Source organism: Beta vulgaris, chromosome 3 (assembly GCF_026745355.1).
Source record: "Beta vulgaris subsp. vulgaris cultivar EL10 chromosome 3, EL10.2, whole genome shotgun sequence".
Taxonomy (NCBI): Eukaryota; Viridiplantae; Streptophyta; class Magnoliopsida; order Caryophyllales; family Amaranthaceae; genus Beta; species Beta vulgaris.
In genome coordinates, this window is record NC_079204.1 from 15,616,212 (window position 1) to 15,643,175 (window position 26,964).

The 26,964-nt window shown below is 41.1% G+C and overlaps 1 protein-coding gene across 1 annotated transcript; it reads left to right on the plus strand.

Annotated features, from left to right (window-relative positions):
* LOC125491521 (wall-associated receptor kinase-like 2) lies at positions 1-26,486 on the plus strand. Its single transcript, XM_010673994.3, has 3 exons — positions 1-1,125; positions 1,248-1,433; positions 25,086-26,486. The coding sequence occupies exons 1-3, from the start codon at positions 576-578 to the stop codon at positions 26,267-26,269; spliced, it is 1,920 nt and encodes a 639-aa protein (XP_010672296.2). The 5' UTR covers positions 1-575; the 3' UTR covers positions 26,270-26,486.
* The last annotated feature ends 478 nt before the right edge of the window (positions 26,487-26,964 follow it).

Consider the following 26,964-nt stretch of genomic DNA (forward strand, 5'->3'; position numbering starts at 1 on the left):
CACATAGAAATAAAAGTACTTGAGGCACATATGCTTCGATTGAGCTACATAAAAGCTTAAAATACACATTACGTGGTTGACCCACAAGTAAACGCCATGTCCTCTTCCAATCAACTTATCTTCTACTATTTCTCATATATCACACAATCAGCCCAAAAACACCACAAAAATTGGTTAAATTGGGGCTGAGAACTGATAATTATTCTTTCTTGAATATGGATTCCATACTTTCAGTAATACTGCTAATATTATTAGGCCTCCAAATTGTGGAAGGAAGATCTCCCTCACAAATAGCCCTTCCTAATTGCCCAGAAAAGTGCGGCAATATCACCATCCCTTATCCATTTGGAATTGGTGATAAATGCCATTACAAATCAGACTCAGACAATGGTTTATTATACAATCTCAGCTGTAACCTTACTACCACTCCTCCAAGTCTAACTTACGGGACGAGCATAGAGGTAGTGAACATCACTTTGGAAGGTGACTTTCGGATACATAGCCATATTTCTTATGTTTGTTTTAACCGATCTAGTAGCACTACACCTACATATATACGTTAATCTTCGGTGTATATGGATAAATTTACTCTCTCGACAACTCAAAATTATTTTGGTGCAATTGGCTGTGACACCTACATATGGCTCTATGGTGAGATGAGTATCGAGAGAAGAAAAGTCCGGTCAGGATGTATGACGGCATGTGCTGCACCAGCAGATATTGGGGATAGCAATATATGCTCTGGGATTGGCTGCTGTCTGGTCTCCATTCCAAATGGAGTAACAAATCTAGATTTAGAGGTTCATAGTTTTCATCATCAAAACATCACGGATTTCAATCCGTGCAATGTCGCATTCATTGTGGCAAAGGATTATGGTGCTGTTGGTGCATTACCCTTCTCTGTCAAGGAGATGCTAACCAAAAATGGTACTTTTTATCAGCCATTGCAATATCCTGTTGTGTATGATTGGTCAATTGGATACCAAAATTGTAGAAAAGCGCAACTTTCTGGGGAGTACTTATGCAAAGGAAACAGTACTTGCATTGACTGGCCATACAGAGAAGGGTACCGCTGCCAGTGCAAACCTGGATTCCGGGGTAATCCCTACCTTTATGCTTGTCAAGGTACGTATAATATCCTTCATTTTTGTTCAACCTTTCGTTTCACAATATTGAAAAGCAAGAATAAGTTTGTCTGATTTATTTTATCCAAGGATTCTCATTCCGATTTCTGAAAATTTATGCAGATATTGACGAATGCCTGGAAGAGAACTCGAGTCCGTGTCGGCAACCAGCAATTTGTTTCAACACAAAAGGAAATTATACTTGCAAATGCCCACAAGGCTACAGCCGTCGCAATAGTGAAGACATGAATGATCTTTGTATCGCTGAAAACCCCAAGTTGTCGATGCTAATTATCAAAATTATTGGAGGTAAGTACATACTAGACCGAGCAAAGATGTTTTGGATCTTGATATATTGATTCTTTAGATAAACTTATGTAAATGCTTCTATAAACTTATGTAAATGCTTCTAAACTACTATGCAACTATCATAATGGACAATGGTGATTGGGAAAAAAAGTAATGTCACTTTAAAATACGCTTAAATAAAAAAATTATATTAAAAATAGTGATCAATTCCCACTCATCAATGACGGGATCCAGATGGTTTTTATATCTATTATATGAATGAAAGGGGGAGGAGGATGGTCCCTTACAAAAAAAGTTTTATATACAATTAATCAATTTAAATTGTTATATATATAAAATAAAATTTTCTTCATCCTACTTGTCATATATATTACCTAATAATGGAATTGAATTTAAAACATTAATTAAATATTGGCTCTATCTGAGAAAGCATTTTAGCTACCTTAAATGATAAGGTGCTAACATATTTTAGTTGCTAAAACTAGTATTTGGGTCCCGGCATTGCTCCGAGTTGGTACTGTTTTGCAAATTTGATATACATTTTTTTCATTCTCATTAAAATATATTAAGGAAAACTCATCATGTAAAAAGTACAAATATAATAATGTGGACACTTAAAACATGATTAAAATTTGGTTGAGATGGTAATTGTGTCATATATAATTACAAGAGGTCACAAGTCAAATCTAGTTACAAGCTAATTTTATTTTTGTTAATTGACATGACTTGTGTATACATTGCATGGAGGTGCCATATGCCGTGTATACATTATCACGCATGTCTTTTAATATATTTGTATAGATGATTAGTAGTGTTTGGGGATCACCTAAAATAAAATTTCAAGTGCTAAAATGACTTAAATGATAAGTTAGAAAATTTACCTTTTCAAAATCAGGTGACTGAAATTTTGGAAAATCTTTCCAAAATTTTTGTCAACATCTAATTTTGCTAAAATAATTTATCAACTTAATCAAATAATTTCACCAAACACTTATACTAATCAGTTACCTTATCAGTTCTAGCACCTTATCAGTTTTAGCTTTATCTTATTAGTTTCAGTTAACTTATCAATTTCAGTTTATTTTCAACTAGTAATGTCAAACAGAGCCAATATAATTAGATTGACACAGAAGAAAAATAAAAACTTGAATTTCATATTAATAGTTATACTAATAATATTTTAAAATGTGAATGTTGATTATCGTTTAGTAATTACTACTTCATCCGTCTCAAAATATAGTCCCCATTTCCATTTTGGGTGTCCCAAAATATAGTTTCCATTTTCATATTTAGTTCCACATTTTTTCGTAATTTGTCTATAAAAACCGTGTCCCATCATTTATTTGCTTCTTGAATTTTGTTTTTTCCTTTGTTTATTCAACCAAAATGTTACAATTAACGTTTTTTTCACCAGGTACCTATGAGGTTTTCACAATACTCACCTAGCATTTTCAACAATTCACCTAGTCCCCCTACGATTTTGAAAAATACTTAAAATACCCTTAATGACTAATGACCGTCAACTCCGTTGGTCATTAGGGTGAATAGTCAAAAGGAGTACTAATTAATCCTAATTAACTCTAATTAAACTTAAGTAATACTTTTAAAACCTAATTAACTTATCTCTCTCCCTAACCCCTAACCCCTTACCTGACCCCACCTCACCTGACCACCCAAACCCCACCACTTGACCACCCAAACCCTACCACCTGACCCACCTCACCTTAACCACCCAAACCCATCACCTAACCCACCTGACCCTAACCACCCAAACCGCACCACCCCACCACCCTTAGCCCTCCCACCGCAGCCCCTCCCCCCACCTCCACCCTTCGCTCAACGCCTCCCCTTACCCCACCCCTCGCGCATCGATTCCCCCACCCCTACCTGAATTCCGCGCTCCCCTCCCCAACCTCCCCCACTCGAATTTCGCGCTCCCCTCCCCCACCTCCCCACCTGAATTACGCGCTCCCCCCGCCTGAATTCCGCGGTCCACCCGCCTGAATTTCGCGCTCCACCCACCCGAATTCCTCGCAGCCACCTAGTCGGTTTTTCGCTCCCCATCGATTCGATTTTTCGCGTAGCTAACCACCTGAATTATGCGGCGAGGTGGGGTTGGGGGGAATCGATGCGCGACGGGGTGGGGGAATCGCTGCGCAAGGGCTAGGGTTGGAGAAGGGCTGCTAGGGAAGGGCAGGGGTGGTGGGAGGATTAGGGGTTAGGGTTAGAAATTAAGGTTAATTTAGTTTTTTAGAGTTATATTTAACAGAAAGTTAATGGTAAGGTCACATCAGATATTTTTTCAAACCACAAGGGTACTTGGTGAATTTTAGAAAACGCGAGGGTACCAGGTGAATATTAAGAAACCTTAGGGGTACGTGGTGAAAAAACTGTACAATTAATGCTCTTTCAACAATTATTCTCCATTCTCTCTTCTAAAATCATCTTTTCCCATACAACATTTATTTAAATAAACAAAAAATCTTTACTATCCCTCTTAGATTCTACTTGCATAAATTACCGTGAAAAAAGAGAAATGAGAACTATATTTTGGGACGGAGGAAGTATTATATAAGTCTAACTCTTGCACTTTATTAATATTCAACGATTGAACCTCATACACAAATTCTTCAACTTTATTTGAGCACAAGCTTTCTTCTTCTTTATATATCCTCATCTCAATACTATATTTGATAATGATAAACGAATAGCTAAAAAAAAAGAAACATTAATTTAAGAAATATATATTTTAAAAATTAAAATAAATTATAAATGTCTATTCGGATCAAATTTTTTATGACACTAATGATTTTGATAACTAATTAAGAAAAAAAAGGTTAGTATGACACGCACGCATAGCGTGCAAAAAATGATAGTTAGTATATTATGGAAGAAATAATAAATATTGTAAAGAGGTTTGTTTTAGATCATAGTCGAGCAGTACAAAAAATGAAAACTGGTAACAATTAAAACAAACTTATTTGACAACTGTGACGTGAAAATATCACTACCCAAAAGTTGAATTCACCCCGTAACAACACACAAACTCACAACAATCAACCTCCAGGGATACACGGTTTCTGCGTTTCCGGTGTTGACAGAAAAGCAGATTGAGAATGATCTTGAATATTGCCCTGAATAATAGAGGAGAAAGAAAATGGAGAGAAGAAGAAATTATGTGTGTTTTTGTGTTCCCAGTGAATACCAAAACACTAGTATTTATAGGGAGAGGATAACCAAACAAGATCACAACATGGCTGAAATCGTGAGAAAAACGGTCAATAAATGGAAAGAATAATGGCAGCACTTCACGAGAGAAATTAGGGAAAACCCGAAATATTTAAGAGAGATTAGTGGAAAAACGATAATTTAAGACTGATAAGAACGGTCATTAAATGCTTACAAATAATTGACCCAAAAAGATAGCTATGTTAAGTTTCTTTCCCAAAGCCCAAAGCCCATAGCCCTGACCCGCACCGGGCGGGCGGGGCGCGCATGTGATAACATCAATCACCACATACCCACTAAAAGCTTCATTGCTACACAACTCAAAGGGTAGAGGAAGAGTAATGGTTATAAGCCTTACTCTTCTCTTTTATTCTTTCAATGTGGGACAGAAGATAAAATAAACACTTAATATTCTTTTGAAGCGAACTTTGAGTTTCTACTATAAACTCCAACAATCCCTCACATGATTCAAAAAAATAAAATAGGGCTGAAAAAAAGATGATCTAGGCAATAGATACTAGTTTTTGAAGTACCAATGTCTTATGGACTTGAATTCACACTCGGTGCATACAATTATGTCTTACTGTCGTAATAGGTAGATTTCTCTTTGAATCTTTCACGAAGTTAGCAAAGCATAGTTGCGTACTTAACCTTTTTGAAATCAAGAAACATTCTCGCAATTGTACAATGTCGGTGCCCCACAATTAGCTGGATTCTCATGAATGCTCTAGAGAGTGTAAGCCTTCTGACTCTCACAGGGGATTGGGTGTAACCCCCATATTCACATTTGTGCGTTTATCAAGTTTGTACTGTTACAAACCACCTTAAGTAAGCCTATGAACTTATTAAGAGCTCTATGCTCAACCTTACACATATACCAGTAAGTTAAAACAAAATACTACGTCACTTTTATTAATAGGAATGGTAGTAGTATACAATAACTTGAGTTCTTTTGTGATTTCGTTTGACCCTTTGAACTTAGGAATTCCCAAGAAGTATATCCATCACAATTCACTTCACAATAGGATTTAAACCCATTCCTTGTGCTGACTCCAACACCATTTTTACACAAAGGCCTTTGGTGAGAGGATCGAAACTATTCCTCGAGTGACAACACATTATTTCTAATTAAATTTCTAACTACTCCATGCTTTAAGCGAATATGCGTCCTCTTTCCATTATAGGAGTGATTATTCGTCACCCCAATTGGTGCTTGCGAGTCACATCACATAGAAACTGATGGAGCTGACTTCCCACACAATGGAATATCAGCAAGCAAACTCCTTATAATTCAGGTTCTTGACATGCCAATTCTAAATCAATAAACTCATATTCCATAGTAAATTTGGCAATACATGTCTGCTTTGATGATTTCCATGATATAGCTCCTCCAGCAAGAGTAAAAACATAACCACTAGTAGATTGAATCTCATCATTATCCGACACCCAATTAGCATCACAAAATCCTTAAAGGACACAAGGTGTCCTTTTTGATAATGCAAACCCCAATTGATAGTGCCTTTTAGATACTTAAACAATCTATTCAAGGCAACCCAATGCTCCTGATTAGGATTGTGAATATAGCTGCTCAATTTACTAACAACATAAGATATATCAGGTCTAGTATAATTCCTCAAGAACATTACACTACCAATTATTTTTGCATATTGTTCTTATGATATATTATCACCCTTATTCTTTTTCAAATGAATATTGGAATGATATGGGATTTTCATGGGAATACAATCAAATTGATCAAACTTCTTTAATATTTTCTCAATATAATGAAATTTATTTAAAGATATTCCATATAATGTTCTAGTAATCTTTATTCCAATAATAACATTAGCCTCTCCTAAATCCTTCATCTGAAAACAAGAATTTAGGAAACTCTTAGATGCATTTATTACGTCTATATTGGTCCAAAAGATTAACATATCATCCACATATAGACATCTAAAAACACAATCAAGCTCATCAAATTTGATATAAACACAAGCATCAAAATCATTTACTAAAAAACATTTGAAGTAATAGTTTGATGAAATTTATCAGGCCATTGTTTTGGTGCTTGTTTTAAAGCATACAAAGATCTAATAAGCTTGCATACCTTGTCCTCTTGATCAAGAACCTCACATCCTTCAGGTTGCTTCATATAGATCTCCTCATTTAATTCACCATTTAAAAATACTGTTTTCACATCCATTTGATGTACAATTATATCATGAATAGATGCAAGTGCAATTAATGCTCTAATGGTGGCTACCTTAGTCACCGGAGAATGGGTACCAAAGAAGTCTATACCTTTTATATTGGCGATATCCTCCAACTGCAAGTCTAGCCTTATACTTGTCTAAGGATCCATGGGGCTTGCATTTCTTTGTAAAGACTCACCTACTACTTAGGGCCTTACAACCTCTAGGAAGGTCTGACAAAATCCAAGTATTATTACTCATAATAGACTCTATTTCACTCTTAATAGCCTCTAACAAAAAACTTGAGATCTACAAATCGCATGGCCTCACCATAGGTTCTCGGGTTCTCTCCAATGCAAACACATTGACATCTTGCTCATCTAAGCACTCTTTCTCAGCTTGGAAAGGTAGTAATAAAATCAAGTCCAAAACTAGACTCAATTCTAGCTCTCTTACTCCTTCTAGGTTCTTAGGTCTCACTAGATGATGTAGTGTCATGATGCAAAGTAGAAGAAGATGCAGCAGACAAACACGATTATATACTAACTTTCATAGGAAAACATGCTCAAAGAATTCAACATCCCTTGACTCTCTAATAGGACCAAATCCACATGCGTCCTTAAGAATGAGTCTATATGCAGCACTATTAGAAGCATAACCAAAAAAGATACCATTTACAGTCTTAGGTCCAATCTTACTCCTTTGAAAGTCAGGAAGTTCTATCTTCCCCAAACACCCCCACACGTTGAGGTAACCCAAATTAGGCTTGTAGCCTTTTCACAATACATACGCAGTCTTATCTAACTTCTCATGGGGAACTCAGTTAAGAACATATCAAGAAGAAAGAATAGCTTCACCCCACATGTTAATAGGTATTCCTGAACTAATAAGCATTGCATTCTATTCCGGGGTATAAAAAGTTGTGACCTCATGAATAATCCCATTAGACTCACAAAATTTCTTAAGGAAAACTCCATCATATTCTCCACCCCTATCTCATCTTACCCTCTTAATCTTAAGGTCCAATTGGTTCTCAACTTCGACTTCATAGATTAGAAATTTCCTTTCAGCCTCATTGTTAGAACTTAATAAATAAACCTTAGTATAATGCGAGAAGTCATCAACAAAAGTAATGTAATACTTTTTTCCTCCCATACTCATGGACTTCTTAAAGTCACCTAAGTCACTATGAACTAACTCTAATAAAGTATAGGAACGGGACATATTTTTGTTGAATGATTTCTTAGGGTGGTTATCTTCTACGCACACTTCACATTTATCAGAAGAAGTATTGCTAAAGTCGGGAATAAGACTAAGACGTTTTAGCTTTTTAATAGATGCAACATTCACATGACCTAGACTAGAATGCCATAAAGAAACAGCTCAGTAATATAAACGGAAGCAGTAGAGTTCTTATTAACAATAACAACATCCAAAATAAAAAGTCCATCATTAAAAAAGTTTTTACCCACAAAACACCATTTCTGGTTAATACAGGTTTATCAGATTCAAAAGCATGAATCTAACTTGATCACAACTTTGTTTGAAAGAGAACTATAAATGAGGTTTTTGCGAATTTCGGGGACATGCAAAACATTCTGCAAAGCAATGATTTTCCTGGAAGTTAATTTGAGGAAAACCTTTCCTTTGCCTAGTACACTCACAGTGCTTGAGTTGCCCGTGAAAACGCATTCTCCTTCCGAAACTTTGTTGTAGTCCTTGAAGATTTCCTTATTGACGCAGATGTAACGGGTTGCCCCAGTGTCCACGATCCATTTAGAAACATTGCTTACCAGATTGACCTCGAACACCACTGCAGCAATGATGTCATCTTCAGCAAGGTTGGCTTGAGCTTGGCTGTCTTTTCGTTTTTTTAGAGCCTCCTTTCTTTGACGGCACTCCTTCGCAGCATGCTCATACTTACCACAAACGAAACAACTTCTCTTAAAATTACCTTATCCCTTGAAGTTGTTATAGTGCTGCCTTGTACCATGAAACTGATTTGGACCCTTACCTTTTGGTCCTTTACCTACAACAACTTTATTTTCCATAAGATTAGCAGAAGAGGAAGAATGATGAACTGATTTCCCTTTGATTTGGATACAGTTCTGCTCCTCAATCTTAATGTGGGAAACTAATTCCAGAAAGGTAAAGTCTTTTTGTCTATATTTCATGGAATGAACAAAAGTTTCCCAGGAAGAAAGTAATTTCTCAAGTAAACAGTTGCTTGGAAAAGATCAAGAATGAGCATACACTTAGCCACGATATCAGCACATAAAGGTTCATACTCATGAAGTTGATCTAGCACTGGTTTATCATCAAACATATTAAACTTTAACTAACGACTACAAGCATATTTCTTAGTCCCAAAAATCATCAAATACATACTTAGCATTCAAAGCATCCCAAATATCCTTAGCATTTTTCGACTTACTATAAATCATATAAAGGGTACAAGTCATATAATGCAGTAACATCCCACGACAAGTCTTAGTGTCATTCACAAAGTCCCTAACAGAATTCATAGGAGCATCAACAACACATATACAATAATCTAACCCGATTTAACCCAAGAAAAATTCCATCTTATCAGACCATATCTTATAAGTTTTCCAATCAAGCAGTTCTAACTTAGACATATCTGGGACAAAGGGGTTGGTATAATAGGGACAACATTAAAAATACGCACATTATCATCAGTATTTCACCAGCCATTAGGGGTGTTCAATGTCGGATATCGGATCGGATCGGATCGGATCCGAAAATCCGGATATCCGAAAATTTCGGATCGGGGAAATTGCGATCCGAAATTTTCGGATATCCGAACTTTTCGGATCGAATCACCGGGTTTTCGGATCGGGTACGTTGAATTTTTTGAAAAATCCCGATCCGTATCCGATCCGAAAATTCGAATTTTTTTCGGATACCCGATCCAAAATCTCCGAAATCTTTAAAACGGATCGGATATCCGAAATTTCGGATCGGATCGGCGGATTTTCGGATCGGATATTTTTGCACACCCCTACCAGCCATAGTTCCGTAAAATAGACACAAAATTGAAATTCAACTTTAAAATGTAAGAACAAAAACTGGTAACTGTTGTAGCCTAAAAATCAACGGCAATTGCGCTGACACGTGGCCTCATCAGAGCCTTACACGTGGCATATGTGTAGGGGAGTAAAGTACAAAGGGCCTGAAGGTGACAGGCCTAAAAGTACGTTTCTCTGAAGAAAGTGTACTAAAGGTCCTTCTCCTGGCCCCAAAAATTGTACTTAGGCCCAGCAAAGATGATCTGCACCTTTTATGAAAGTGAGGTGTCCTGACCAATTAATTGCTGCCACGTGTCCCACTACTTTGATTAGCCAATCAGATGCTCCCAAATTAGGGTGACATCAAGGCACAACAGTCATTTCAAACAGTATAAATAGTCCTTGATTTCAGGGTGAAAGGTACGTTTTTCAGAGCATAGTACTGTTACTCTGTCATAAATTCTTCTCTCTCTCTCTCTCTCTCTACTCTCTCTCTCTAAAAGTTCCTTTACATCCCTGACATCTGACTTAAGCATCGGAGGGGGAAATACCACCCAAACCTCCAGGGTGGGTCCCTTTTTGCAGGTTGCTGGTCAGGAGTTAGCATCGGGATTCGAACCAATCATTGTTGCACAAGTCTCCAGTTTTAAGAACCTATCTTTGGGAGTTGTGATATTAGTTTACAGTTTTACACTACATAACATTTGGCGCCGTCTGTGGGGAGACGCACAATGACGGATGTCATTCATCGAATGTCGCAAGGAACAGAAGTTTTAGATTCAGGTGGAAGAACTGTGGATGAGGAGGGCGCTCGGACGAGATCAGGCCATGCTGCCGTCCATCTAGAGGGTAGGACTGTAACTCCAGTCATCCAGGAGAATCTGACCGTCCAGTGACAGCTGGTCATTGGAGAATGTGTTGAAGACTTCCAGCAAGAATGGCGCTGTTATGGAGAGCAGATTAAGAAAACATGTTGTTCTTTCAAGCTGATCCAGGAGGAGAGACGGCTGCACCGCTCAAAGGGCGATCCCAAGAGGGTCGTCCAGGACCTAGTCGGCCACTCGGCCGAGTTGACTAGGCCGCCTTCCAAAGGAAAGCAGCCAGCTGTTAGTGATTCTAGGAGGAAGATGGACTGGAAGCTGGTAGTCCGTCCAGCAGATAATATCCCTCCTACTGGTCACATGATGGAGACTGATGCTAGGGATATTGGAGGCCAAGAGGGCGGCAGCTCAGCAGCGTTCAGCCTCTGGCTCCACGCCTATATGAAGGATCCGTCCTTAAGACTCCCGTCCAGAACAGTGGCGCGAAGCCGTGGACCATCAGCTTTTCAGCCAAGGCAGAAAAGACAGTTTTGCAGCGCATGGTGTACAGGCTCAAGCCTTAGCTAACACCTCATCTAATCCGGTATTGAAAGAGTACCGTCAGGAGCACATACCCATTGAGGGTCAGGTGGCGGCACTCCAAATCAATTGGCCACTCCTTTCTCGGTCAGGATCATGGAGTCCCCTCCTTTCCCAAAGGTTAAGCTCCCACCATTGAACCTTTTGACGGAACTACTGATCCGGACGATCACCTATCAGCTTACAAGCATCAGATGTATGTCCAAGGGTGGACGATGCTACTTGGTGTAAGAATTTCCAGCTACTTTGAAGGGGTAGCGCAAAAATGGTTTAACAACTTGCCCCTAACTCAGTGAAATAATTTTACTGAACTTAGCATTCTATTCACCAGTCACTTTGTGGCTAATCGTCAAGAACAAAAAACAAGCATGCACTTGGGAAAGTCATCCAAGGTCCTAAGGAGGCTTGAGAGGTTATGTGAAGAGTTCAATCTAGAGCATTGCAGATCCAAGATCTAATGCAGGTGTGGCGTTTGACGCCTTATCAGAGGTTAAGACCAGGAAGTTTTAAGTTTGATTTGGTAAGAAGAAAATCACTACTTTGACGGAAGCTTGAAGGAGGCTGAAGCATTCATTCATGCCACAGAGGTTGTGCTGAGGCAAAAGCAGCCAGAAGTGAAGAAAGTGAGGAAGCTGTTCAGCCAAAAGAAGAATCCGCCCAAAAGGCTGAGACTTGGGCAATGACTTCTTGACCACCTCGTCCAAGAGAAGTAGGCGGCGAGCCGGCGGCCTCAGTTGAACCAATAGAGTTCAACAAAGATCAATATTCCATTTTGATGGAAATAAAGATCAGCATGAGCTAAAGGCGCCGGCCGAAATGAAGACGCCTTACCGTAACAGGGAAAAAGCAAGTATTGTCACTTCCACAAGATTGTGGGCATGAAACCAATGAATGCAAGCATTGAAGAGAGCACTAGAAGAGTTGGCTCGAAAAGGAGAATGAACAATTACCTTTCGTCAGGAAGGAAGTTCAGAAAAGAGATAACCGTCAAGGAAGAAGATGGACGGAGATAGCACAGACGATGATGTAGTAATGGTCATCTCAGGAGGATTTGCGGCTGGAGGTCCAACAAATCGGGCCACAAAAACTATGTAGGGAACTCAGTCAGGTTATGCTCACTAACCAGGCCGAGTCTGATCCTTTTCCAAAAATAGTGGTCAGCGAGCTGGACCGTGGAAAGATAAGGAAGCCGCATGATGATCCACTGGTTGTGGAAATGAAGATTGCCAACCTAAGGGTTAGGCGAATTTTGATTGATACTGGAAGCTCACTGATATAATCAGTGCTGATTGTTTGTCGCGTTTGAAAGTTTGATAAAAACGATTGATGCCGGTAATCATCCTATAATTGGTTTTGGCGGAGGGGTCATCCATCCCATGGGACTGTCACCTGCCCGTCAGGGTGGGAAAAGATGCTGCCAGGACGCTTTTTGTGAAATTTTTGGTAGTACGAGACTTGACGCTTATAATGTCATTCTCGGACGACCTACCTTAAATCACATCAAGGCCGTCATTGTGACCCACTAATGTTAATGAAGTTTGAGTGTGATGGGGGAAGATTGGATCTCTCTATGGAGACAGCAAGCTGCTGAGAATGCTATCTCACCACCTTAAACCATCATCATGGAAAGAGAAGGAGAGCGTCCAAAGGACAAGGAGGATGATCGGCCGAGAAAGTAAAGGCCAAATTGTTGAGCTTAGGCAAGAAGTTGAGAAAGGTTCAAGGATACCTCTTCCTGAAAGCAATCCGTCCATGCTTTTGCCAGCAAGAAGAGAAAGTGTTTGGCAATAAAGAAGAAAAACATCCATCTGAAGAAATCATGGCTATAATGAATCTGGGACTAGAACGTCCAGAATCGGTGGAAAGTCCAGTAGAGATTTGCTTAAATCCAGAGCGTCCGGAAAGGACATTGAAAATTGGATCAGTTTTGAGATCAGAGATTCAGGACGCCTTAGTTGCGTTGCTGCGAGAATTCGAAGATGTGTTTGCCTATGCTGTAGAAGAGATGCCTGGGATAGACCCTGAAGTGGCCGTCCATAAGCTCAACATTGAGCCGGGCAAAAGCCTATTCGGCAGAAGAAGAGGCACTGGGCCGGCCAGAAATAAGGCCGTTGATGAAGAAGTCAAAAGCTGCTCAAGTCTAAGTTCATCCGGGAAACATATTACCCAGATTGGGTAGCAAATGTTGTGATGGTTCCAAAGCCGAATGGCACTTGGAGAATGTGCGTTGATTATACGGATCTGAACAAGGCTTGTCCTAAGGACAGCTTCCGTTGCCTAAAATTGATCGTCTGGTGGATTCACGGCCGGCCATGCCCTGCTGAGTTTATGGACGCCTATTCTGGCTTCCACCAGATTCCTATGTGGCCGGATGATCAAGATAAACTTCCTTCATTACTGAGAAAGGATTGTATGGATGGCTCAGGATGCCCTTCGGCCTAAGAAATGCGCCAGCCACATTTCAGAGGCTCATTAATACGGTATTTCAGCCAGCTTGGGCGAAATATGGAAGCCTATATCGACGACATGATCGTCAAGAGTAAAGAAGAAAAGATCATCTGGACGATCTGAGGGAAACCTTCCTCACTTTGAGGAAATTTAAGTTGAAGCTCAATCCACAGAAATGTGTGTTCGGTGTAGTTGCTGGGAAATTTCTGGGATTCTTGGTTGATCAGAGAGGGATTGAGCAAATCCGAAAAATTCAAGCTATTATGAATATGTCTTCGCCGTCCAAGTCAAAGAAGTTCAGGCGTTGACGGGCTGTTTGGCTGCTCTTGGACGGTTTCTCTCAAATCAGGGACAAATGTCACCATTTCTTTGCTACTATCAAGAAGAATGCCAAGTTTGAGTGGTCGGGAAGTGAGGTGGCGCTTCAGCAAGTAAAAGATCATCTTCGGCAGCTGCCTAGGTTGATCAGTCCGGCCGAAGGTGAAAAATTGTATGTATACCTGGCGTATCACCTTCGCGGTAAGTGCTGTTCTCTTGGCTGAAGAGACGCGTGCAATACCCGTCTATTTTGTGAGCCATGTGCTGAAAGATGCAGAGAACAGATATTCGTCCATTGAAAATTCGGCTTGGCTTTGTTGATGGCTAGCCGGAAGTTAAGGCCTTACTTCTTGCCCACAGCATTCTTTATATACTGATCAGCCGCTGAGGCAAGTTTGCATAAATGGATGCATCTGGCCGGATGTTAAAATGGGCGTTGAGCTTAATATGTTTGATTTAACATTTGAGCCTAGAAAGGCAATCAAGGCCAAGCTTTGGCTGATTTCATTGTAGAGCTTACTCGGCCTACAGTAGAAAGCGTCCAAGACCGGCGGAAGGAAGCGTCATTGGACCCTTATGGTGGATGGATCCTCAACTGCTAACGATGTGGGGCAGGAATCATTTTTCAATCTCCAGAAGGGGACAAGTTTGAATATGCTATGAAGTTCAAATTCCAGGCGTCCAATAATGAAGCAGAGTATGAAGCTCTCTTGCCGGCATAAAAATGTGCAAAGCGGCTGGAGCCTTGGAAATTGAAGCTAAAACTGACTCTCTGCTGGTCGTCAGTCAGGTCAATGGTGAGTTTGAATGCAAGGAAGCGTCCATGAGCAAGTATATGAATTTGTCAAGGAAGAGATCAAGTCTTTAAAAGGTTCGTCCTAGATCAGGTGCCCAGATCAGAAAACCATCAGGCTGATGCCTCTCTAAACTGGCCAGCTCGGCTGAGGAGACGTTCCAGAACAGTCTTCTGGGAAGTAAAGCGGCCAAGAGCATTGAGGCCGGGAAGTTCTTTTCTCAGCCGAGAGATGAGTGGATGAGTCCAATCATTGAATTTAAGAAAACTGGCCGTTGCCTCTTGACCCAATTGAAGCTAAGTATGTGAAAGCAAGGGATAAGTGGTTTGAGTTGTGGAATGAAGTTCTATACAAGAAATCCTACAATCGGCCTCTTCTCAAATGTATCAGCCGAAAGGAAGGTCTGGACGTTTTAAAGGAGTTGCATGAGGGAGCTTGTGCTTCTCATATTGGAGGAAGAGCTTTGGCAGAAAAGGCTCTCAGGACGGGCTACTTTTGGCCGTCCTTAAAAGAAGACGCACTGCTCTATGCCAAGAAATGTGATAGTTGCCAAAAGCATGGTAATATCTATCAAAAGCCGTCCAATTACTTGACTCCCATTCTCTTCCCTTCCTTTTGCTAAATGGGGATGGACATTCTTGGGCCTTTTCCTATTGCTGCCGGCCAGAAGAAATTTGTAATAGTAGCTGTGGACTACTTTACAAAGTGGGTTGAAGCTGAAGCATTAAGGGGCATCACCACTAATGACGTCAAAGGGTTCATCTGGAAGAACTTGATTACAAGGTTTGGATGCCCCAGTCGATCGTCTTTGATAATGGGCACAATTTGAGACACCGAAGCTCCGTCAATGGTTGGCTGACCAAGGAATCAAGGCTCACTTTGCGCAGTAGCTCATCCACAGGCTAATGGGCAAGTTGAGGCTTTAACAAGATTCTTTCGGCCGGGATAAAAAAGAAGTTGGACAATGCAAAGGGGCTTTGGGTAGAAGAATTGCAGCTGGTCTTATGGTCAATAAGGACGACGGCCAAGAATTCCACAGGAGAGACTCCTTTTATGATGGTCTATGGCTCTGAGGCCGTCCTTCCTATTGAGGTTGAGGAACCCACTTTAAGAGTAATGATGTACTCAGAAGACGCTAACTGGGCAGCTCTTAGGACGGCTCTGGACTTAGTTCCTGAAGTCAGGGGCAATGCTTTGCTGAGATATGCAACTATACAAGTTGAGAATGGCAAGGACTTCAACAAAAGAGTTGCAAGGTCCGTTAAAGCTGGGAGACCTCGTCCTAAGAAAAATGGAAGCGGTCGGCCGAGCCAAAGAGTTAGGCAAGCTTACCCTAACTGGGAAGGACCCTACAAGATAATCGAAGTAGTTCAGAATGGCACCTTTCGTCTAGAAGGTTGGACGGACGTCCATTCCTAGGACGTGGAATTCTGACACTTTGAAGAAATACTTTGTTTAGGGCATCCTGCTAAATTGTAATCTTTTACTAATGCATTACAAAGAAAAAGTAGAATGTATACATGTATCTTGACTATTCGTCAAGCAAACTTCATATAATACAGCTCTACTTCTCTATGACTTTGTTTATTTATTTGTTTAAAGTTATATACAATCGTCCAAAGTCCATTATTTAACAAAGCAAAAAGACAATGCACCTTTCATTAGGAGGTCGGCCGAACATATTATCGTCCTTAAATGGATAAATATGCAAGATTTGGCCGGTTGTTTACTTAAAGAGTTGAACATCTCCTGAATAAGGTCGGCTGGAATTAGGACGCCTTAGTAAAGGTATCCTACTTTCCGTCTAAAAGCCACAAAACTTCGAAATAACAACCTTAGTAAAGGAACAAGTTATTTCATAATTTAACAAAGATGGACGAGTTACAATCATTCTTAGAAAAACGTCCAAGTTATTTAAAAATTATCCTCTTAACTCCTTCTTGAACAGTGAAAAGTTATAAAAACTCCTCGTCCAAGAAGGGGGGCATATAGGGGCATCACCACTAATGACGTCAAAGGGTTCATCTGGAAGAACTTGATAACAAGGTTTGGGATGGCCCAGTCGATCGTCTTTGATAATGGGCCATAATTTGAGACACCGAAGCTCCGTCAATGGTTGGCTGACCAAGGAATCAAGGCTCACTTTGCCACAGTAGCTCATCCACAGGCTAATGGGCAAGTTGAGGCTTTCAACAAGATTCTTTCAGTCGGGATAAAAAAGAAGCTGGACAATGCAAAGGGGCTTTGGGTAGAAGAATTGCAGCTGGTCTTATGGTCAATAAGACGACGGCCAAGAATTCCACAGGAGAGACTCCTTTTATGATGGTTTATGGCTCTGAGGCCGTCCTTCCTATGGAGGTTGAGGAACCCACTTTAAGAGTAATGATGTACTCAGAAGACGCTAATTGGGCAGCTCTTGGACGTCTCTGGACTTAGTTCCTGAAGTCAGGGGCAATGCTTTGCTGAGAATGCAACTATACAAGTTGAGAATGGCAAGGGACTTCAACAAAAGAGTTGCAAGCGTCCGTTAAAGCTGGGAGACCTCGTCCTAAGAAAAATGGAAGCGGTCGGCCGAGCCAAAGATTTAGGCAAGCTTACCCCTAACTGGGAAGGACCTACAAGATAATCGAAGTAGTTCAGAATGGCACCTTTCGTCTAGAAGGTTTGGACGGACGTCCCATTCCTAGGACGTGGAATTCTGACACTTTGAAGAAATACTTTGTTTAGGGCATCCTGCTAAATTGTAATCTTTTACTAATGCATTACAAAGAAAAAGTAGAATGTATACATGTATCTTGACTATTCGTCAAGCAAACTTCATATAATACAGCTCTACTTCTCTATGACTTTGTTTCATTTATTTGTTTAAAGTTATATACAATCGTCCAAAGTCACTTATTTAACAAAGCAAAAAGACAATGCACCTTTCATTAGGAGGTGGCCGAACATATTATCGTCCTTAAATGGATAAATATGCAAGATTTGGCCGGTTGTTTACTTAAAGAGTTGAACATCTCCTGAATAAGGTCGGCTGGAATTAGGACGCCTTAGTAAAGGTATCCTACTTTCCGTCTAAAAGCCACAAAACTTCGAAATAACAACCTTAGTAAAGGAACAAGTTATTTCATAATTTAACAAAGATGGACGAGTTACAATCATTCTTAGAAAAAGTCCAAGTTATTTAAAAATTATCCTCTTAACTCCTTCTTGAACAGTGAAAAGTTATAAAAACTCCTCGTCCAAGAAGGGGGGCATATAGGGGCATCACCACTAATGACGTCAAAGGGTTCATCTGGAAGAGCTTGATTACAAGGTTTGGGATGGCCCTGTCGATCGTCTTTGATAATGGGCCACAATTTGAGACACCGAAGCTCCGTCAATGGTTGGCTGACCAAGGAATCAAGGCTCACTTTGCCACAGTAGCTCATCCACAGGCTAATGGGCAAGTTGAGGCTTTCAACAAGATTCTTTCGGTCGGGATAAAAAAGAAGCTGGACAATGCAAAGGGGCTTTGGGTAGAAGAATTGCAGCTGGTCTTATGGTCAATAAGGACGACGGCCAAGAATTCCACAGGAGAGACTCCTTTTATGATGGTTTATGGCTCTGAGGCCGTCCTTCCTATGGAGGTTGAGGAACCCACTTTAAGAGTAATGATGTACTCAGAAGACGCTAATTGGGCAGCTCTTAGGACGTCTCTGGACTTAGTTCCTGAAGTCAGGGGCAATGCTTTGCTGAGAATGCAACTATACAAGTTGAGAATGGCAAGGGACTTCAACAAAAGAGTTGCAAGGCGTCCGTTAAAGCTGGGAGACCTCGTCCTAAGAAAAATGGAAGCGGTCGGCCGAGCCAAAGATTTAGGCAAGCTTACCCCTAACTGGGAAGGACCCTACAAGATAATCGAAGTAGTTCAGAATGGCACCTTTCGTCTAGAAGGTTTGGACGGACGTCCCATTCCTAGGACGTGGAATTCTGACACTTTGAAGAAATACTTTGTTTAGGGCATCCTGCTAAATTGTAATCTTTTACTAATGCATTACAAAGAAAAAGTAGAATGTATACATGTATCTTGACTATTCGTCAAGCAAACTTCATATAATACAGCTCTACTTCTCTATGACTTTGTTTCATTTATTTGTTTAAAGTTATATACAATCGTCCAAAGTCACTTATTTAACAAAGCAAAAAGACAATGCACCTTTCATTAGGAGGTCGGCCGAACATATTATCGTCCTTAAATGGATAAATATGCAAGATTTGGCCGGTTGTTTACTTAAAGAGTTGAACATCTCCTGAACAAGGTCGGTTGGAATTAGGACGCCTTAGTAAAGGTATCCTACTTTCCGTCTAAAAGCCACAAAACTTCGAAATAACAACCTTAGTAAAGGAACAAGTTATTTCATAATTTAAAAAAGATGGACGAGTTACAATCATTCTTAGAAAAACGTTCAAGTTATTTAAAAATTATCCTCTTAACTCCTTCTTGAACAGTGAAAGTTATAAAAACTCCTCGTCCAAGAAGGGGGGCATATAGGGGCATAATTTATAAATTGACTAAGTCTTTGTCCAATGACAAATGATACCCAGGTTCTGGCCGGGCAAACTATTAACTTGGCAGTTTTTGAAACCCAAAAATTAAAACAAGTCTTTGCTTGAGCATCTGGTGATGAGCATCCAGAAAAGAACTACTGGGTCAGATAAAAAATGATTGACGAATTACTTTTATACTTAGACATTAATGAAGGTTGTAAAGATAATCGGCCAAAAGAGTTGATTAGATTGGCCAAATATTATGACGAGTTGCTTTTGTACTTGTATAAATATGGGGTTGTAATATAAGACGTCAAAAACAGTAAGGCATAGCACAGTGGGGATTGAAAAAGTTAGCTTCTCATATATGAAAAGGATGATTACAATCTAATCTAAAAAGTACAACAAAGAAAAAAAAGTACAAGTGGCTCACGGCCAAAGATACAACCAAAGATTAGGGGACAGGAGGATCATTGTTCTCATCGTCCTAAACCTCCATATCTTCTTCTCCTTCTTCATCCTCTGAGGATTCTTCGAAGACGGGAAGTTCGGCTCCGGATATGGTCGCCTTGTGCAGACTTTCTTGGAACTCCAGCCGACGAGCATATCTGGGGATATCCTCTTCTTCGGCCATCATACCGAAGGCCTGCACCGCCCATTCTTTGGTAGTGTCGATGACGGTGTTCAAGGCTCCCTTGGCCGCCTCAACCGTGGCCGCCACTTCATTGCGGAGTGTTTGATTCTTAACCTTCAAGACGAGGTTCTCCTTGTAAAATTCAGCAGCCATTGTCATGGCTGAGTTCCTCTCGTCCGTCAGGGCACGTTCCAAAGACGCCCGTTTGTCCAACATCTCCGTTAGCCGAAGGAGATAGACTTTGATCTGAGATTCCATTTCAGCTGACCGTTTTTCCAAAGCAATCTTGGTTTGCTGATGCAACACCTCTTGCTGGGAAATAACGAACTGAGCATGGTCAGCGGCCGCAGTCACGTCCTGGACGAGCTTCTTATTTTCTTTTCGAAGCGCTTTCGCCCAGTCCTCAGTTAGCATGCTGCGAGCAAAAAGCTGAAAATATGAAAGGAGAAGGTATGTCAGGACGGTTGAAAAAGAAAGAAGTAAATGTCAAGTAAAAACATAAGCGTCTAAAGAGAGAAGGATGTACCTCGGCAGCAAGTTGAGACATGTATCCTACATGCCCAGATGATGCTCCCCTCAACCCCTTAATATAGGGTTCAGGAAAGCACTTGAAAAGCTCCAGCTTGAGCTTCTCACGTTCGGCTGATGACATCTTTCCGAAAGCCGGAGAAGATTCGTCATCAGAAAGAATAGGAGAGCCGTCAGCAGCTGGACCCTTCCCTTTATCTGAAAGGTTAGACTCGTCAGTACACCTGATGGGAATAACCACGGTCTGTTTGTTGGACGGACTCATCGGACGCCCGCCAACCCGTAGTGTTCTAACCACGTTTGAATAGTAAGACTCACCAGAAGAACGGGACGCCGTCCTATAAGCAGTAGGCATCTGGCCTACCAGTTGGGCCACTGGTCCAGAGAAAGCGGACCCGTCTACAGCCGCGTCCGGCTGAGAAGATTGTCCTGCATCGTCCAGGACAACAACCTCGTCAGGTTGCGAAGAGGTAGGCTGCTCGGCAGGGCCGGTGTAGGTCACGAGGGCCCGTGAGCCAACCTCGGCCGGTTCTTCTTTGGCCTCCTCCTTGGCCGGTATGTCGATCACGACCTTAGGGACCGGCCGTGTTGTCTTCTTCTTCTTGCAGTGAATCCCTTTGCCTTTTAAGAAGGGGGGGCTTCACTGGTACCGGCCGGCCGCTTCTTCGCTGCTGCCTTTTCAGCCAAGGCTTTGGAGGTTGGGGCATTTTTCTGAAAAAGTGATGTAATGAATTAGAGGCTTTTCAAAGGATGAAATCGTCTGGATACGTCTGGACGTCCTGCTCATCATGAAGGCAGACCGTCCAGCCATCATCTGGACGAGTGGCTCTTTTAAGAGGCAGCTCGGCCAGCACTCATCTGGACGTACTGCTCCTCGAAGGGGCAGACCGTCAAAGAATCAGCCTGGACGAGTTGCTCCTCAAATGGACAGCTCGTCCAGCACTCATCTGGACGGACTGCTCCTCGAAGAGGCAGACCGTCAAGGAATCAACCTAGACGAGTTGCTCCTCGAATAGATGGCCCGTCCAGCACTCATCTGGACGTACTGCTTCTCGAAGAGGCAACCCGTCATGCAATCACACTGGACGAATTGCCCCTCAGAGAGACAATTCGTCCAGCTTCATCTAGACGGGCTACCTTCCAAAAAGAAGCAGATCGTCCAGCTTTTGCTTGGACGCTTGAAAAAAAAAAAAAAAAAAGAGAAATTTATCTTACCAGAGTGTCGGCCCTCTTTTCGGCACCTGATTTGCTGTATTCCTTCCATAGAGCATCGACAAATCTGGACGAGCTCATATCTCCTATCCAAGATTTCCTTAGTTTGCTCCTGGCCGAATCTGCAAAAAGAAAAGAAACGGGTGTTGGACGAATGATAATCAAGCCGGAAATTTTACTTAGAGAATTTTTAGTAGATATACCTCTGTCCTCGTCCTGCCGCAAGCCGGCAGCGACTAGGAAGTTATCATGATAAAACATCTCTTTAAAGGGAATCCAATTGGACGGACCCTTGAAAGAGACGTCTTCCATAGAATACTCCGAAATCCGGAAGTACTCCACCATCTCCTCGGCAGAGTTACTCTCCAGTTCTAGATACAAGCCATCCGTCCAGTGTTCGTGTTGGATCGGCTAAAATACCGAAGTCGTTTGCCACCGCTTTACTGGGTGCCTGGACGAAGAGGAACTCACCCTTCCAATGAGTGCATCTTGGATGTCTTATCCCAAGACGTCAAGAATCCTTGACGGTTGCATACACTCAGCCAGCTTCCTTCCACGGTCCTAGGGACCTTGGCAACGTAATGAATGTGGGTAAAGGCGGCCAGAGAAGGGTCCTTTCCTTTTAAATTACAAACGGCCAGAAAGGTAAGGATGTTTTGCCAAGAGTTAGGGGCAAGTTGATTATGTCCTATGCCATAGTAATGAAGAAGCTGGCTGATGAAAGGGTGAAGGGGAAAGCGCAGGCCGGCATCTTATGCCAGGCGATAAACGCAAAATGGCCGGGGGGCACTAAATTGGTATCCTCTCGGCCGGGAAGGACAAAGTGGTAGCCGGCATGGGCATAGCCACTGAAAAAGGTCTAAGGTCCGAGCCTAACGTCCTAGCCAAGTGTTATCGGCCAGGATAAACCTAGGGTCGGAAAGAGGACCTAGCCGCCGTCTTATTTCAGACGAAGTGGTCGACGGCTCCTCTGAATCGCTAGCGGGGTTAGAAGAGCTGGCCGTCCTTGGCTCATCCGAGACCGTCCTACGTATGGACGGGCTGGGATCTGGAGAGCCTCTGGTTTCTGGTTCCTCCTGGACATGTTCAGGAGAAGGAGTTTGGTTAGCAGGACGAGCGCTTTGGGTCCCGCGTTCTCCTTCAGCAGGAATTCGGCCAGTTGATTCCTCTCTTTCTGAGCTAGAGGCCGGCATGGTAACCCCTCTTCTGATACGAGCCGTTGCTTGACGCGCGCCAGATTACCCTGCACAGGTAAAGACTGGGTCGTCTGACTTTGCCGTCCATGGCTAAAGAAAAAGAATGCATGCCGGCCGAAGATAGGACCAACTCTAGAAGATGCCGAGGAAGTTAGGCCCTCTGTTCTAGGGTTAGCACCAACCCTTGAGCGGTCGGAATTGTTCGAGGAAGAGGACGAATCCATTTTCTTAAAATATGTGTGAAACAAGAAAAAGAGTTGAGAATATACCTGTAGAGAAAAGTTCGGACGAACGTCAAAGATGACTTGAGACCTCGGACGAGCAAAGTAACAATTGCAAGAGCTTGGAGGGAGTAGTTCTTCTCTCTAAAAGTTCAGTAAAAATTCGCAGAGTCTCTCTCTCTAAAAAATCTCTCAGCAATGTTAAAATGATTCCAGGAGCGACTAAGGCACATATTTATAGAGAGGTGAAAATGACCCCCTCATCCGGTAAAAAGTAACCGTTATACATAGGGGCTGACCTGTGAAGACCGGCAAAATGACGCCTCTTTTTTGAAAAAGATAAGGGCAGTTCCAGGTCGGTTAAAAGAGGAAGATTAACCGTCTTGGCGCCCAGAAGATAATAACTCCCTCTTTTAAGGGGCAAATGTTGTAGCCTAAAAATCAACGGCAATTGCGCTGACACGTGGCCTCATCAGAGCCTTACACGTGGCATATGTGTAGGGGAGTAAAGTACAAAGGGCCTGAAGGTGACAGGCCTAAAAGTACGTTTCTCTGAAGAAAGTGTACTAAAGGTCCTTCTCCTGGCCCCAAAAATTGTACTTAGGCCCAGCAAAGATGATCTGCACCTTTATATAAAGTGAGGTGTCTGACCAATTAATTGCTGCCACGTGTCCCACTACTTTGATTAGCCAATCAGATGCTCCCAAATTAGGGTGACATCAAGGCACAACAGTCATTTCAAACAGTATAAATAGTCCTTGATTTCAGGGTGAAAGGTACGTTTTTCAGAGCATAGTACTGATACTCTGTCATAAATTCTTCTCTCTCTCTCTACTTTCTCTCTCTAAAAGTTCCTTTACATCCCTGACATCTGACTTAAGCATCGGAGGGGGAAATACCACCCAAACCTCCAGGGTGGGTCCCTTTTTGCAGGTTGCTGGTCAGGAGTTAGCATCGGGACTCGAACCGATCATTGCTGCACAAGTCTCCAGTTTTAAGAACCTATCTTTGACAGTTGTGATATTAGTTTACCAGTTTTACACTACATAACAGTAACAATTAAAACAAACTTATCTAACAACTGTGGCGTGAGAATATGACTGCTCTAAAGTTGAATTTTCCCCGTAACAACACATGGATTGACAATAATCAATCTCCAGGATACAAAGTTTCTGCGTTTCAGGTGTTGAAAGAAAAGCAGATTGAGAACGATCTTGAATATTGCCCAGAATAATAGAGGAGACAGAAAATGAAGAGAAGAAGAGATTGTGTGTGTTTCTGTGTTCCCAATGAATACCAAAACATTAGTATTTATAGGGAGAGAAAAAACAAACGAGATTAGAACATGGCTGAAATGTGGGGAAAACGGTCAACAAATGGGAAGAGTAATGGCAGCACTTCAAGAGAGAAATTAGGGAAAAATTGAAATATTTAAGAGAGAGATTAACGGAAAAACGATAACTTAAGACTGATAAAAACGATCATTAAATGCTCACAAATAATTGACCCCAAAAAGATATTTAATTAAGTTAAGTTTATTTCCCAAAGCCCAAAAACCATGGCCCTGTCCTAAACCAGGTGGCGCGTGTGGCAGCACCAATCATCACATACCCACTAAAAACCTCATTGTTACACAACTCAAAGGGTAGAGGAAGAGTAATGGTTATAAACCTTACTCTTCCCGTATTCTTTCAATGTGAGTCAAAAGATAAAATAGACTCTTCATATTATTTTGAAACAAACTTTGAGTTTCTACTATAAATTTCAACGAGTAGTAGATTTGATTATTTTTCAATAGAGGGGTAATTATTGTATACCAGATATTCTTCTATTGACCATCACTTTAATATTTTAAAATGTGTGTGCACGTGCGATACAATTTGATCAACAAATATGTCATACAAATTACCTATGAACTGCAGGATTTACCTTGGGATTGATAATTTTGATCCCTTTTGGATGGTGGTCATATTCAGAGAACAAAAGACGACAAGATATCAAACGACGAGCAAATAACTTTGAGAGAAATGGTGGTATCTTGCTCCAACAACAAATGTCATCTGATGAAAGAGTTGTAGATCGAATAAAGATCTTCACAAGCAATGAACTGGAGAAAGCCACTGACAACTTTAATGAAGATAGAATACTTGGACAAGGAGGCCATGGTACTGTCTATAAAGGAATGTTGGGCGAAGGCAGAATTGTTGCTGTGAAGAAGTCTAACAAATTGGAGGAAAGTGAACGAGGAGAGTTCATCAATGAAGTGGTTATCTTATCTCAAATTAATCACAGGAACATACTGAAGTTGTTGGGATGTTGTTTGGAGACCGAAGTCCCATTACTCGTTTACGAGTTTATCCCTAATGGGACGCTCTCCCATCATATTCATAATCCTAGTGAAGAGTTTCCAATCACTTGGAAAATGCGGTTACAAATTGCTTCTGATATAGCTGGAGCACTTGCTTATTTGCATTCTTCGTCTTCCACGCTTATCTATCACAGGGACATCAAATCTTCTAACATACTTTTAGACGATAAGTACAGGGCAAAATTATCAGATTTTGGGACTTCGAGAGCTGTGGATATCGATCAGACCCATGTAGTTACTCGTGTTATGGGGACGTTCGGTTATATGGATCCAGAGTACTTCCAGTCCCACCAATTTACCGAGAAAAGTGATGTTTATAGTTTCGGTGTGGTCCTTGTTGAGCTTTTAACAGGACAAAAGGCCGTCCGTGCTGCATCAGAACAAGATAGAAGTTTGACAGGGTGGTTTCTTTCTCATATGGAAAGCTCGTCTTTGTTTGATATTGTAGATCATCAAGTCTTCCAAGAGGGTTCAGAGGAGGAGTTTCTCACTATTGCTAATCTTGCAAGGCAATGTCTTAACTTAGATGGGAAGAGCAGACCCACCATGAAACAAGTGCTAATAGAATTAGAAGTTGTCTTGTCACTTCATGTACCGCAAGCAAATGATCCAAAGAAGCCAAAATCTGAACTAGTGTTTGCTGGAACAACCAGTAATTCACAGCACGCTAACACATTTTATTTGGAGAATAGCGCTTCAAATTCTGCTGAAGTGTCTCTACTATTTAATCCTAGATAATAGCTTAGAATCCTCTTAGATTTTTTTAGAAGTAAGTTAGTATCTTTAAACATTAGGTAATATGCCGTTACTACTTTTATGACACTCTTATGTCCAATGTTTTGGTGGGTATTTCTAGTTCTTAGAAGACTAATAAAATCTGTGACTGTTCAAATGGTTGTTAACTTGTCACCATGCTTTCTGTAATTGTTTTTTAAAATATTAGAGTTTTGTTGAAGGTGGGTTATGCGAACCTACATTGGTTGTTCAGTTTGCAGAATCAAAACGAGGATACTGATCGTCTCAAAATTGATGATCAATAACTCGATAAGTAACCTATCCACTCATGAAAAGTTGTATTGAGAAAATAATTCTACAGTGCGCCAAATTATGAGATTTATGCTTTTGGATCTTTATTTCTTTCGAACATGATTTATGTTCGGTTAATTAAATCTCATCTTATATAAAAGAAATTTCCCAATGGGTTAGAGTTAAGTACACAATTGGGTACTAAATATTGCCTTTTATTTCAGTTTGGGTACTCAACTTTCAAAGTTCCGATTTAGGTACTCATAAATGCTGCCATGAAATTTCTTACTAACACCCTGTATCTTTGTACACAAATACATGGGTTGTATATAATACATGGCATTCCCTACTTTCCTCTTTTCCTTTCTTTATTTAAACCCCCCACACTTTCCATGTTTTTCATACAA